Genomic DNA, 16,040 nt, shown 5'->3' with positions numbered 1-16,040 from the left:
CTGAATTTAGTCCGAAATAGTCTAAATTAAATAATATCAATAACATTTAATTTAGTTGATAGATTTGAAATTGTCAATTCAATTGTTCAGAATCTTACAACAGAGACTTGCATTTTGCGTTTTTCGTTTCCATATTTTATTGTACACCTTTTTTTTGTTTTCATTAAATGTTTTTACTTTGATCCTTGAACATTTCTGCCCATTATCATTGGTGTAATAAGACCTTCCTTTTATCTCTCTCACTGGTTGTAGATATTTTTAATNTTAAACAGTCCTTCCGTTTGAAACTCTTATTGCAAATATCGCATTTGAAAGAACGATCTTCACTATGCGTTGGTTTATGACGTAACAAACTATTTTTAAGCTTATATTCTTTTTCACATATCTTGGAGGCGTGAACTTTACCATTTCTTGAAGATGACTTCACTGCATCACCAGATGGCTGCAAACGTAAATTCCTATGAGAGATTTCGTTTTTATTTCCACTTTTGTGTTCTTTCACGTGTCTTCGCAAAAGAAATTGCCACAAAAACTTTTTATTGCAGGCTGTGCAGCGAAATGGTTTCTTTCTAATATGACAGAACAGATGTGTTTGTAATATTCTCTTATTTGTAAAAGTCTGTTTACATAAATCACACGTAAATTCTTGTTTAGAATGAGATGCAATCAACACCTTGAAGTATTTCCTTTTAATCTTATCATGAATTTTATTGCATTTCCTACTGGAAAGAACGTATTTGCTTGTTTTGATATTATATTTAAAATGTTTTTCTCTTTCGCAGTTGTGTAGAATATCTTCTTGAATCTGCTCTTCCTCCTTAACTGAAATATTGAAAAGTAACATAAGAAATTACTTATAATATTTGAGTAAACATAACATAGTTTCAATGTTAAAATATTAGTGTAGTAGTTATATAATTGGTAAAGTGTACTTATGTTTTTCATTTAAAAGCAAGACATTATTTGTCGTTTGCACTAAAAATAAAGCATTTTACAATCTAAAACTAATTGATTGAGCTTTAGTTTCTTTATCGGACTTTTAAATGAGTAAAAGAAATTAAATTGTTTCATTTTATCTGTTTTTATTTATATTATTTATGTAGTTTGTTCCACTGGTTATCACAGAAGCGTGGAATAAATCGCGTGCTTTTAGAGAGGAAACGAAAAGTACCACAACAAAACTTTATGGATTTTAAGCAGAGAGAAACAATCGAGAGATTCTTCATGAGTTGTAATTTAATAATTCTTCTCATCCCAACAGATTTCTATTAACTTTAACAGTTATATTAATGCGTATAAATAGTTACTTATAATTCTCAAATATCCCATCCCAGTTGAATGTATGACAGTTGAAACTTGAATGCAGTTCTTTAGCTGCCCTCTAAATAATACTAATATAAAAATTTTGAATTAAGTAACATGTTACTTACTTTGGATGTTCATTTCATTATTGTTGAAATCTTCGTCCGGAGTGAAGAATTCATTGTTGACTGGCTAAACAATATACAAACAACACATGTCAACCACTAATAATTACTTATAATATACACTGAGTGGCCAAAAAATTAGAGACATCACTTATTTCAAATTAAACTTGTCTAATAGTGACATAGTGTGAACGCAGAGTTGCATATATAAGGAACGCTCAGCTTTTGACGATGTAGTTATCACAGAAGTTAATTTCAAAATGGATAAGACGAAAGATTTAAGTGACTTTCAACGAGTGGTGATCGTCAGTGCCAGAATAGCTGGTGCCAGCATCTCTAAAACAGTGACTCTTTCAGGATTTTCTCACCCAACAGTATCTCAGGTGTTTAGAGAGTGGCAGTTGAGAAAAAAGTTCAAGCAATAAAAACAATTCTGGTAGAAAAAGGCTGGTGAACGAGAGAGGTGAAAGGTGATTAGCCCACATAGTCTGCAGCAACTAAAGGGCAACAACACGACAAAGTACAGTTGAATTCAATGTAGGTGCATCACAAAGCATGTCGCAATGCATAACAAGAAGGACTTTGTAAAGGACGGGCTTTAGCATTAAGTGTGCCTTTGGTGTTACAGAAAAATAGAAAAAGGCGCCTATTGTGAGTTCAGGAACGACGAAATTAATCACTTGAGGACTAGAAAAAATAGTCTGGTCCGATGAATCTCGTTTCCTGCTCCATCATGCATATGGCAGAATCAGAATATGGCGCAAACAACATGAATTAATGGTCCCCCTCCTGGTGGTTTTATTTTTAGGAATTATGTTTTCCTGGAGTACACTGGGTTCTTTAATATTTGGGAATACATTTCTGAATAGCATAGCTTATCTCAACATCGTTGCCGATCACGTAGACTCGTTTATGGCTGTAATATTCCCTGATGGAAATGATCACTTTCAGCAGAACCATGCACCTTGCCACCGTGCTCGATCAATCTCAAATTGATTTCAGGAACATCAATCAGAGTTTAACCTGCTCTCATGGCAAGCTCAGTCAGTACATTGACCTCAATCTTATGGAATATTTGAGGGACAAAGTCGAAAGATCATTTCAAAGCTTGGAAACGGCACTATCCAATTTGACCCAATTTAGAGCTGCCATTATGTCAGCATAAATCAACATTTCTCATTAACGGTATCAGCAACTTTTTGAATCTATGCCAAAATTATTGGCTGTGATGAGAGCTAAAGATGGATCAACTCGTTAATAGAGGATGTTACCAATTTTTTGGACACTCAGTGTATAAACCAGAAACGAGTTGCTAAACTTTCCCGGAAACATTTTAAAATTTGTTGTCGCTTTCTGTAATAAAACGTCTTTTAAAGACAATATATGTTTAACTATTATAGAAAAGTAAAGAACTGAATTTTAAAAGTAGAAATGAGTTTTATATAAAATTAGTTAAATACGAATAACGAGTAAAATCATCATTAAGTACGACCCTACTGGAGACACACATGACTCCCATTATCTTACCACTCTCTTGATTTTTATGCAGAAAAATTTAATAGCCTCAATTTCCCTAATAATCAAACGTTCCTGCAAAATTTCAGAAATTTTCGACAAAAATAACTCGAGTTATTAAGTTTCAAACAGAGGTGCACCACCACACTGTAAAATCCATATATACAGATGAAACCCACGAATTTTTGCATTTTTTGACGTTTGAATATGTCCTAATGCCCAAAAATGTAAAAATCTTCTAGGGGGTCATTTTTTTGACTGATCGCCATATTTTTCGTCTCTTAGATATAATAGTGGGAAAAGTAATATGAAAGTCTCCACACATTTAAAAATTACAAATCTGCTATTTTGTGATTTCATATATATGTTACTGTGAAAAACCGAAATTAGAGAATGTCGTTATTCTCCAGTGAATGTCGACACAATACGTCGGTGAAAGACCGAATATTTGGTTAAATTATTATACATTCGAACAATCGCCGGTCAAGCACAGATAAGGTTTGGTGGAGGTCGAAACGACACCCGAGAAGTCGATGTCTACAGAGAGGGGACAGTCCGTCGTCAAATTCTTCGCCGTTTCCTTCTGCTCAAACTGGTAAGAAATACAAGCAGTGCCGGCCCGAGGCAAGTTTTAGGATGGGGCGAAATCTTATTATGGCGCCTCTCTTCGTTGCTCCTAATTTATACCCTTTAATTTTCTTTTCTTTAATTTTAATTTTCGTTTTAGGTTCAACAGTTTATTTGCAAATGCTGTTACTTAAGTTTTCTCCTATTTTGACGTATTAAAACGTTGCATTTTTGTCTTAACGTAATAAAAACACTTTTATTTAACATTCACCATCAGTGCATGCTGAGTGTCGACATTTGCCAGTGTAAGTGAGAAATAATGATATTTAGCAAATACTTCGTACATAAACGAAACGAATGTGTGAATGCTGACATTCACCGGAGAACCTCGACATTCGCCAGATATCGGTCATTCACGGTAACATATACGCTACATGCTACAAAATTGCATTAAAATTAATTATGTTTTGAAAATTTAGTAAAAATTATTTAGCCTTTTGGGAAATTAACAAAATAACAAGCGAGACTCTTTCCAACTTGTCCATTTAAAAAGATATTACTAATAAAGCAGGCTGATTTTGCTACAGATCTATATAAATTAATTTAGCACTGTGATAGCCAAAAGAGTAGTTCTGTAAAGAAAAATTTTTACACCTATTGAATTTCACAATTCGTTGTCAAACTGTTTTGCTCATTTTATTACATTAGAAAGGTTTCACCCGAGGTTCAAACTTTAAACTTGCACGGCAAGCAGAAGTACACATTTGACGTTTCAACACAAAGCAGAACACGTTGCGCCAAAGTAACATCACACACTAATTCATGTGTTATTGTTGAAAACTCAGAAAGATTTAAGAACGACGATAATTATCAACGAACGTAAATGAACAAGTTAAACTATTTAAAACTATTTAGAGAATGTTTAATAACACTAAACAATTATTTTTGACTTTAATTAGCGTCGTGTCTCCTACAGTACAAAGTAACAGTAAGGAAATTACAATGTGTTTTCTCTGTTTTCACGAGATAATTTTCTTGATTGAAATTGTGGCTTATATAAATCCGAAAATAGCTTGAAAAATTATTTTTAAAATTTTACAAACGTATTATGCTGTTGATGGCAGAAAGTGACGTAAAAAACAAACCTATTTTTACAGTATTATGATAAGTAGTTATGAACACAAATATATAAAAATTCTACAGGCACTTTACATCACTTGCAAGAAAATTGAATAATTAAATAACTTCTGGATTTAAATCGTCTGTTTCTTCTCAATGTTATTCGCAAATGCTTAAATAATCATTATTTTAATAAAATACGCCATAAATTTAACCCAAAACGAGAAAAAAGCAAACGTTTTTGCCGAACTTCTACTCGCCACGATCGACGTTCCAAACGCCATTGTAAACTTCCAAGTTTACAAGTTCTGGCGCTGGACGCCAGAACTTGTAATCTTGAACTTCAAATTCTTCAAAATTATAAATTGCAGGTTTATTAATTTGTTATAATCTGTGTATCTAATTAATGTCTTCATAGTATTAGAAAAATAAATACATCTCGAATTTTACACTATCGTTGTTTGAAGGGCCCCATAATAAATTTTGTCGACGGTTTCGTAAATCTTAGGTCCGACTGTATGTCGGGAAATTTTCCTCAACATGTGGCCGCATTCATTGTGGACCTGACCAACTCATCGATCAGTCTGAAATAAAAACTGATTGTTTATTCTCTAATTTATTGTGCAAAAAAAGGAAAAATACTCAAACTACCAAATTAGAAAAGTTTGAAACACTATAATTTACATATACAAATTTAATGTTAAAATTCGTTTTTTACTATATCGAATGTTATGTATACATAACAAGATACAGTATTGAAATCTGGTCAATTTTCACCCTCTGATTTTTTGCAAATTTTCAGATTCTACACCGAAAACCACGGCAAAAAATTCCGTGAATATCTGTGTGTGTGGGCGTATATTTTGGCGTCTATTTAATTTAATATTTCAGAATAAATTGAATATTAAAAAACGAAATTTAATACCGTACATTGTGTATAAGGAGCATTAATGCTATTAAATTTTGATAAAGAAACGTCGAGAGATGAAGAGATAAAAAATGGTCACGTGTAAAATCTCGAACGGGATCAGACTTAATGAAGATGGTATTTNTTAATTTAAATTGAGCTTATTTTATTTAAATTTATATTCTTCAGTCCGACGCTCACATTTTACTTGTGATTATAAATTAAAATTTTTTAAAAACGAGAGTTATCTTTAATTTGAAAATTAAGTTTTTTGCCATTTTATAACAACTAATAATATAAACAGATTTTTTGAATAAAATTTCCTGACAATTGATGCAACATAGAAATTTGTAGTTTTTTTTCCGAAAAAGTTACGCGTTGCTGGAGTTTTTCGATAACAAATAATTTCAGGTTTCTTATTTTGTGACGATCAATCTCTCGATCATCGTCAATCTCCAAAGGACTCGATCGAAAATGAGAGAGATCGCGTTGTTCTACTACTGCTTATGCCTGACAGGACTTAAAAGTCTCGAACATATTTTGATCTCTTACAGCTTAAATATCATTGATTTTACAAATATAATACATTAAAATCAAACTACACATACATGAAATATAAATTTATAGATACAAAAGTAGATACATTCAAAATATTACATCGAATTAAGAATGAAATGAAGCAATGTTAGCTATTACTTATCGAACTACAAAATTTCTCTTAATAACGCGTAACTTGTCTAAACAAGAGTATTATAGTATAATAAATAATCTAGCATAGAATTGCGTTACTTTCCCAGCTGTTATGAGATTTTATTTTGAAAACTACTTTTTAATTATTAAGCATAATAAATAGGCTTATATAGGCCTAAAATTGTATGCATGGCATGTGTTAAAAGATATTGTTTTAAAAATTTACATACTTTTAATTATTATAAAATAGCAAAAGACTTATTGAAGATAGAGATAAGTTTATAAAAGATTGTAAATGATAACATGTAAAATCTTCATTCCGTCTGACCGCTCCAGAGATATGACACATGACAAGTGGCGAGCCGTCTATGGAAGATGTGGAAGCGCAACTTTCCTTGAATTTTCTAAAATATAAATACATATTGTGCGATTGTTTTCATATTTTAACGTACTTTAGATAAATTAAATTAATATTTTATTACATCCGCATTATGCATCTTATTACAAGTGAAAAACAATAATAAAATTCGAATATAAATTCGTATATGCCTATTTCTAATGGAAGCGCCGTATTGCTGAATACGGGACAGCTTCCACGGAGAAAGTATTTGAATGGCGTAAAGCAGCCAGATTAAATTCATTCGCCAATGCCAGATACAATCATTGGAAGAATGATTGTATCCGGCACAGCTTCCCTACCATTGAATATCACCATACGCAACTGCACGTGACTACCCTCTATCTATCCATCCTCTTGACCTTCCACAACTAATCTTTAATATCATCAATGCCCCTTAAAAACAAGCTATGGATTATTCCCAAAAAATTATACGTATTTTCGAAATGTAGAGTCGAATTAGTCTAGAATCGATTAATTTGATGGAAGAAACCTTTCAAACAGCCGTAAACTGTAGTCCGTAAACTGCATATGTGCCGGGCTGTGATTAGCTCATGTATTCAAGGACTCGTACATGGGCGTAGCCAGAGATTTGTTATGGGGGGCCTAGTGGAGGCCAACCTGACACAAAATTGAATTATTTAAAATTATTGTTCATTATTGGGCACCGAGCAAGCCGTTCACCCTTTTTTAGTATTCAAAACTTTTATTTTAGCTTTAGGTTTTTACAAATCGACTCAACACTTTTTCGGCTGTGATTTCCTGGGGNATTATTTAAACTGGGGCATAAAAATACGCTTACTAAATATATATTTTTTTAAATATAGCCTACTAACTACTTTTTTTTTTAAAAAAAATAGTAGTGCCTGCCATCTATTTAACACCTTTCAAACAAAAATTTTGAATTCAAACAACGTGACTTCAGGTTTTCAGCAGATATACGTACCTATACAGTTTATTGGAGTCTTCTGCCCAATTAAATAAATATGAAGATTTTTGTGCGTAGCCTGAGGTAGGACGAAGTCGAACCTCTTTTTGTCGGCAACAGTTTGGTAAAAATTGCCCACCTTGTCAGAGAATGGTTGGTTTATACTTTACTATCCCTAAAAGTCGGGATGCATTCGTCGGGTCGAGTGGAGGAGGAGAGAGGGGTCGTCGGTAAGGTGTGGACGATACTCGAATTAAAGACAACTTTTAACAATAAAACAAACATTTATTTAGACAACATAATATCTAATATACAGGGATTACCCGTTCGCGCGTAATTGGAAGTGACCGCGCCGAGAGAAAGTTTACAATAATGAGTGTCATACCTACAGTGACCATATTTTTTTGGGGAAAATAAAGGACATATCGATGAAAATCAAAAAATACCTTATAAAATTCATAAGTTTATAACATTTATTACGAAAATAGTAGCATACAACAATGCATACATTAAAATTTTAAACAATCTGAATTATTACACACACACACATTGTAAAAATTTAAACATTAATTTTGATACTTTTCAGTAGAATTAATTTTTTTTTTTTATAGCGCCGTTTTACGCTTTAAATCCATAAAATTCCATACAGTTCATTTGAAAGTTGTATTTGATGGAAATACATGCTTCTAATGTGCTTATTTTTAAATCAGTTTATTTTCATTTTACGCCAATCGCTGATTTTTAGGATAAGTTCCTTGTGATTCATTTTTCGGGTTCCTGGGAGATAGGAAACGGCTCCGTGGGAAGAAAATGTGTTTATCCGTTTTCGTAAAATTTAAAAAAATGGGTTTTTCTTTGTTTAATTTTAATAAAGAATTTAATTTAAATTGAGCTTATTTTATTTAAATTTATATTCTTCAGTCCGACGCTCACATTTTACTTGTGATTATAAATTAAAATTTTTTAAAAACGAGAGTTATCTTTAATTTGAAAATTAAGTTTTTTGCCATTTTATAACAACTAATAATATAAACAGATTTTTTGAATAAAATTTCCTGACAATTGATACAACATAGAAATTTGTAGTTTTTTTTCCGAAAAAGTTACGCGTTGCTGGAGTTTTTCGATAACAAATAATTTCAGGTTTCTTATTTTGTGACGATCAATCTCTCGATCATCGTCAATCTCCAAAGGACTCGATCGAAAATGAGAGAGATCGCGTTGTTCTACTACTGCTTATGCCTGACAGGACTTAAAAGTCTCGAACATATTTTGATCTCTTACAGCTTAAATATCATTGATTTTACAAATATAATACATTAAAATCAAACTACACATACATGAAATATAAATTTATAGATACAAAAGTAGATACATTCAAAATATTACATCGAATTAAGAATGAAATGAAGCAATGTTAGCTATTACTTATCGAACTACAAAATTTCTCTTAATAACGCGTAACTTGTCTAAACAAGAGTATTATAGTATAATAAATAATCTAGCATAGAATTGCGTTACTTTCCCAGCTGTTATGAGATTTTATTTTGAAAACTACTTTTTAATTATTAAGCATAATAAATAGGCTTATATAGGCCTAAAATTGTATGCATGGCATGTGTTAAAAGATATTGTTTTAAAAATTTACATACTTTTAATTATTATAAAATAGCAAAAGACTTATTGAAGATAGAGATAAGTTTATAAAAGATTGTAAATGATAACATGTAAAATCTTCATTCCGTCTGACCGCTCCAGAGATATGACACATGACAAGTGGCGAGCCGTCTATGGAAGATGTGGAAGCGCAACTTTCCTTGAATTTTCTAAAATATAAATACATATTGTGCGATTGTTTTCATATTTTAACGTACTTTAGATAAATTAAATTAATATTTTATTACATCCGCATTATGCATCTTATTACAAGTGAAAAACAATAATAAAATTCGAATATAAATTCGTATATGCCTATTTCTAATGGAAGCGCCGTATTGCTGAATACGGGACAGCTTCCACGGAGAAAGTATTTGAATGGCGTAAAGCAGCCAGATTAAATTCATTCGCCAATGCCAGATACAATCATTGGAAGAATGATTGTATCCGGCACAGCTTCCCTACCATTGAATATCACCATACGCAACTGCACGTGACTACCCTCTATCTATCCATCCTCTTGACCTTCCACAACTAATCTTTAATATCATCAATGCCCCTTAAAAACAAGCTATGGATTATTCCCAAAAAATTATACGTATTTTCGAAATGTAGAGTCGAATTAGTCTAGAATCGATTAATTTGATGGAAGAAACCTTTCAAACAGCCGTAGACTGTAGTCCGTAAACTGCATATGTGCCGGGCTGTGATTAGCTCATGTATTCAAGGACTCGTACATGGGCGTAGCCAGAGATTTGTTATGGGGGGCCTAGTGGAGGCCAACCTGACACAAAATTGAATTATTTAAAATTATTGTTCATTATTGGGCACCGAGCAAGCCGTTCACCCTTTTTTAGTATTCAAAACTTTTATTTTAGCTTTAGGTTTTTACAAATCGACTCAACACTTTTTCGGCTGTGATTTCCTGGGGGGCACCAGGTTCTCTGGGAGGGGCCGTGCCCCCAGGCTCCCCCCTAGCTACGCCCATGGACTCGTAGAACATCAATTACATAAAGAACGGAACGTATCTACCGTGTTATAGGGAAGTCGACTGTATTTTTCACTCACCTCTAAGGGTTCCGATTTAATTGTTTTATAGCACTTCACATCTATATTGTATTCTCTCTTGAAATTTTTAAAATCAAGTTCAAATTTTTCTTCGCTTCCTTCAATTGTAAAGTCCGAATGTTCCGTTTCTAACTCTTGTTTTATCTTCATTTTTTCTATTTGCGATATTCTCGTATGTCAACAATCTGTATTCAATTAATTAATTAATTAATTAATTAATGTTCATTCAAAGTTTAGAGCAAGTAATAAGGAAAGACGAGTAAACTCATTACTATTGTACCCGTTGTACCAGTAAACAAAAGATGCACACTCAAAGTTAACGGAAGAGATTCCAGTGGTACACGTCACCAGCACACGTGATGCAGCTATAATATCACGTGTTATGTAGTTAATAGTCAAGAATTTTTAAATTGGGGTTTAAAATTAATTTTTAATAACATAAACATCAGAATTGAAATATATTAATATTTGAAATATTAATAAAAACATATTAAAATTTATGATAATAATTCAATTTTTGTGCGCCCTTGACACTTGGGGGCCAAGGGTTTGAGTTTTAGTCCTTATGTAGATTTGCTTCTGACTACGTAGCCTGATAGTTTAATGTTAACTCTCTTATAAATAAAAGATAGAATTAAAAGACAATTTAAATAGCAGGAAAATTTGTAAAATAAATGAATAAAACTACAGTACTAAAAAATAAAAAATAAATATAAATTTGAATATCTTTTCTGCGAAACAACACTAAAATAATTCTTAATAGTTATGTGGAAAAAAACGACAGTTGCAATTAATTAAAAATAGTATAATTAATGCAGAAAATTCAATGCAAAATGAATATTACGTGAGGGTTTAAAGTTCATAATTTACTTTTAACAAAAGTTTGTCATATTTGTTCGATATTTTCCCCTATTTTTGTAAAACGAAATTAAAAGAAAAACTTCCTAATCTGTTAATGTACACCAGGGCTTCTTAAACTTTTTTATTCACGACCCCATTTATAATTGTGATTTATTTCGCGACCCCCCCAAAAAATATAAAATAAAGATATATACAAATTTGCAAAAACAATAATGGTGTACTACCACAGTTCACTCTTGTGTTACAATAGAACAGAGACAACTGAATACACTGAAAAGCGACAATAATACACTAGTTCACACTACAATCAATGTTGCTGAATCGTCTTGATACAACAGAAGCGCAACTCACGAAACCTATGACACAAAGCGTGCCATTTTCAAACTCTCATAAATTATTTTCAATATTTTGCATTAAAATCTCACGACCCCAAGATTTCGTTAAGCGACCCCAAATGCGGTCGCGACCCATAGTTTAAGAAGCCCTGATGTACGTGATTCATGATTGTGATAATAATAACTAACTACTAGACTACTACTAATTACTTACTCACTACAGGTAACCCCCGTATAACACGGCACTTCTACAGCACGGATTCGCTCTAACACGGTTCGAGAATTGGTACCCTCCCCCGTATAACACGGTACTTTTATAGCACGGATTCACTCTGACACGGTTCGAGAAATGGGTAAAACCCTTGTACAACATGAAATGTAATAAATTTTTACATACTTAAGTACTAATAGTTCACAAAAATTCTTACTTTCGTGAACTATTAGTACTTCAGTGTGTAAATTTTCTTTTCTCATCTTCATACACATGCTCCTTCGCGAAAATTGTTTCAATTCTGCCATATCTCGACGCTTCTGCTTCTGGTGTTGCCAGATATTTTTCCCTTATTCCATAAGTGCTTAGCACCATATAAGGAAATTTATAAAGATCTTTTAACTAGAAGCAAGCAATCTAAAATTACATACACTTTTTGCAAAAGGTAAAGCATGAATCTGAAAATAATGCAGAAAAATGCTCAGAGGATAACGATAACTTGCCAAAAATAAAACGCTCTCGGTTAATAGTGCTTTTAGTGATGACAAAGAAAACATTGTTTAATTTTTATTAATATGTATCACTTAAGAAAATTTTAATAAAGATATTTACCTTAATTATGAAAATATAGTAGCATGTTTTTTAATTTTTGGAACCTAACCCTCCTTTTCGTACTAGTTCTTTGTTTCGCATAACACGGCAATTTTTTGGAACGTAACTACCGTGTTATACGGGGGTTACCTGTACTTTACTAACAATAATAATTAAAATACTTATAAATAACTACAGATTGATATGTAGAGCCTATATAAGAAAACTGGTAAGACTGATAGCCACTTAGCCACTGATTAGCCACTGATAAATAAGTCCTTACATTATTATAATATAATATATTAATATAAATTAATTAGTAGAATTACCTAGAATTACCCTTGCTATTATTTAACTTAAAAATTACATTATAATTATGATCTAACTAAACATTGAAAGTTAATTATCTCTATCTCAAGTGTTAATCCGAACCAAAGTTAAGTTTACTACCTATATGTGTAAGAAGTTTTACTGATTTATAGTGACCAGTCTAAATCATAAAGGTTTCTTAAGTATTTTTTAAAAACTGTTTTATTTCTTTAAAAAACCCATAAATTTTTGAATAAATAGATAGATAGATAACACTTTATTCCACCAAAAAACATCCGCGCATCATTCCAGATGGATCCGCGCTGGATCCAGCTGGAATGATGTTGGTCCAGCAAAAATCCAGCTGGATTAAAAACACTGCTGGATTGCAATCCCTAGTAGTCACGTGAGAAAATACAATCAAGCGGTGTTTTAATCGCAGAAAGAACGATGCAGTTAACTGAGATGAGTGGAAACGATAATAAATTTAATCCACAATAACACAAATAATCACATATGATTTAATTCAAAGGAAAAAAAAAACAAAGGAAACTTAGCCGAAATATAATTCTTCATTGACAGATCTTGATCGAAGAATAAACGTATTTTTACATATAAGAGACGTAGTACGGTTTATAACTTCCTCCGCAACTACAAAGATCGCATAGACATAAGATTGGCTCCAGGGGTATACTCGGTTCCATTAAGGGACCATAGGTTTCAAAGAACTTTGTATACATTGGCTCTACTATACGCTCTCTAGATAAGCGTCTACGGGAGCATAGGTATGACATTGAACATAATAGAAGCACTACTGCTTTGTGAACTTATGGTTCGACCACGGGCATTACAGCGGATCTGCATAACGCCCAAATAATTAATCTATCAAGCAGAAGAGAACATATACGTTCGCTGGAAACTTGAAAAATACAAAGCTGGGCTACAGAATAACTGCATTAATTCCAAGGATGCTATTAATATTTTCTAACGCCTGGAAGCTATACTATGAACGGGAAGACCCTATTTAATCCGGATCTCCACACTTTTATATGTGGGTGTTAAGAAAATATATTATTTCATTTGTATAAGCTAAGCTTAGTACGCACACGCAATGAGAATTTTTATACGATCGGTTCATACGTTCTAAGAATAATATGAAAATTATTCAAGCACAACGGATATTCGAATCTCGGAACTTTCTGCCTGAAAAAGACCTGAAATAACGGTCGAAAACGTTTGCAGTATTTTTTTAAAATATTTTACTGATTATTTAAGGTTGAAGAGAGTGTGGTGTATTTTTACACTAGTTTTTCCTCAATCCAAGAAAATATCTCTAATCCGAAATCTTCGACAAAATTTTCTTGTTAAATAAAGCAAGCCATAGAAAACAAAATTTGTAAACACGTGGATAACGTCAGTGTCGGTATCGTTCGCCATCTTGAATACTGTACGTACGCGCCGAAATGTAACAACGTGTTTGCCAAATGAGTGATAAAAACGAGGTGGGTTCTAGGAACAACATTTGTTTATCATATGTCACGTGGGTTTCGTAGCTACGAACTATGATGTCAGTCGGTGACGCGCTACCTGTTGACTTCTATAAACTTTGATTGTGCACGCCCTTTTTTACTGCTACAACTAGAAGAAAAAAAACTGAGTTTACTTGCCTGTCTTTGTTAGGATTCTTTCGTACTATGGCCGACTGGTTGGACTGGTCCGACTCCAAGACGTGTTGCCATGGAAACAGCAGCGGGTCGACAGAGGGTCGTTCCAGTAGGCCAATTTTAAACAGTTAATTATTTTTAACCGGGTCGGAGCAGTCGGTTATAGTGTGAAATACCCCCTACTCATTCAAAAATTCGAGCAAAATTAATATGGATATTTATTAATTGATATTGATTGATGACACTCTATTTAACTAGGAGAGGTAAGTGTTTCCTATTATATGAATTTTATTTATTTATTTATTTAGGCAAGTGTAAACTCAAACTCGGTGGTTTTAAAATCTTTTATTTAAAACAGGTTGTTGACATACGAGAATATTTTAAATTGAGAAAATGAAGATAAAAGTAGACCCAGAAAATGAATATTCAGAGTTTACATTTAACCCATGTGATGAGAAGTTTCAATTTTTAAAGAACTTTAAGAAATAATTTAATATGAATACGGAAANTATTTCGCTTAATATATCAAGACGGGGTGAAGATAAAGGAACGACATTCTGCATTGTAGGTTTCATATAAGGGGTATTGATACTATAAAAGTTTGGTTGTGAAAAATCAAGAGGATGAAGAGATAGAGGGTGGTCACCAGCAGTGGCACAACAATCATGTCTACATATAAAAACTGTCAAACAGAGGTTAGTGAGACAATTGGCTCCAAAATCCTTTATTATGTCATTAGATTTAGATTTGTTTAATTCTTTTTTTACAACTTATTCGTTATCATTTGCCTGACTTCACTTGTGTTATGAACTGAGCTGAAATTTTTAAATTTTAGACCTGTATATTCCGCTATATTCGTCTGTTTTTTTTAAATATGATAACAGAGTGAAAATCGTAAACTTTTCTACCGGAGGATCGATTAACCGTAGTTAGGTGATTTTTTTAATTAAAATCTGATAAAAAATTGCAATCAATATAAACGATTTTTAAACCTGAATTACTATGAATAACTATATATAATACAATTGAGTTGATTATCCTAACGGAATCGTTAAAATAGACAAATAAACAGGATGTATTTGAATTAGAGTATCCTATATGATGTGTTCACTTCAGACACTTTTCTTCGGGAACTGTGGGGAAGAGAGGAGTTGACTTTTTGTTGACGCCCGTTTATTTCATTAAATTTCACACAGTTTATGCATTTTATTAAATTTATTTCAAAATTTCTTGTTTTGTTTCTACTTATTGTATGTATTATTCGTAAAGTCATAAAGGTTTAACGGGGGAAATTTATTGAAGAAGGGAAAAATTACTGAAACTTAGACAAACTGAAACAATGAGATAGAGGGTGTAAAAGTGTCAAGAAAATGCGCACGTAATTTATGGATATCTCCTAAATGTCACATTTATTGTAAGCCAAGGCTAAAGTTATTTTAATTACATATAACAGAAAAATACAATTAAATAATAAGAACTAGTCGAAATTGATATTTTGTATGTTTTATATTCTTCAAATGGGGTGGGAGAATAATTTACAAAAAATTTATTACAATTTTGGATCCTTTTGAGTGAAGAAATGTGGTTCTAACAGGGAAATAATTGGATATTTTATAAGTAGAAAGGGTGAGATAATGTATTCTGAGGTTTAATCTATATCTATATCTATACTAATATTATAAAGAGGTAATGTTTGTATGTATGTATGTATGTATGTAAGTTTGTTTGCAGCAGGTAATCTCCGAAACTACTCATCCGATTTCAAAAATTCTTTCACCAATATTTAGAATGGAAC

The 16,040-nt window shown here is 32.2% G+C and overlaps 1 protein-coding gene across 1 annotated transcript; it reads right to left on the bottom strand.

Moving 5' to 3' along the window:
- Window positions 1–205: 205 nt before the first annotated feature.
- Window positions 206–10,424, bottom strand: LOC111639377 (zinc finger protein 600-like). The gene is made up of 3 exons (XM_023385251.1): window positions 10,275–10,424; window positions 1,431–1,494; window positions 206–822 (listed from the first exon to the last, which is right to left on the bottom strand). Exons 1-3 carry the CDS (start codon window positions 10,422–10,424, stop codon window positions 206–208), a joined length of 831 nt encoding a protein of 276 aa, XP_023241019.1.
- Between the last annotated feature and the right edge of the window lie 5,616 nt (window positions 10,425–16,040).

Source organism: Centruroides sculpturatus, unplaced genomic scaffold (genome assembly GCF_000671375.1).
Source record: "Centruroides sculpturatus isolate CEXI.00-Female unplaced genomic scaffold, Cexi_2.0 scaffold1242, whole genome shotgun sequence".
In the NCBI taxonomy this organism is placed as follows: Eukaryota; Metazoa; Arthropoda; class Arachnida; order Scorpiones; family Buthidae; genus Centruroides; species Centruroides sculpturatus.
This window is presented reverse-complemented; position numbering and strand designations above follow the sequence as displayed.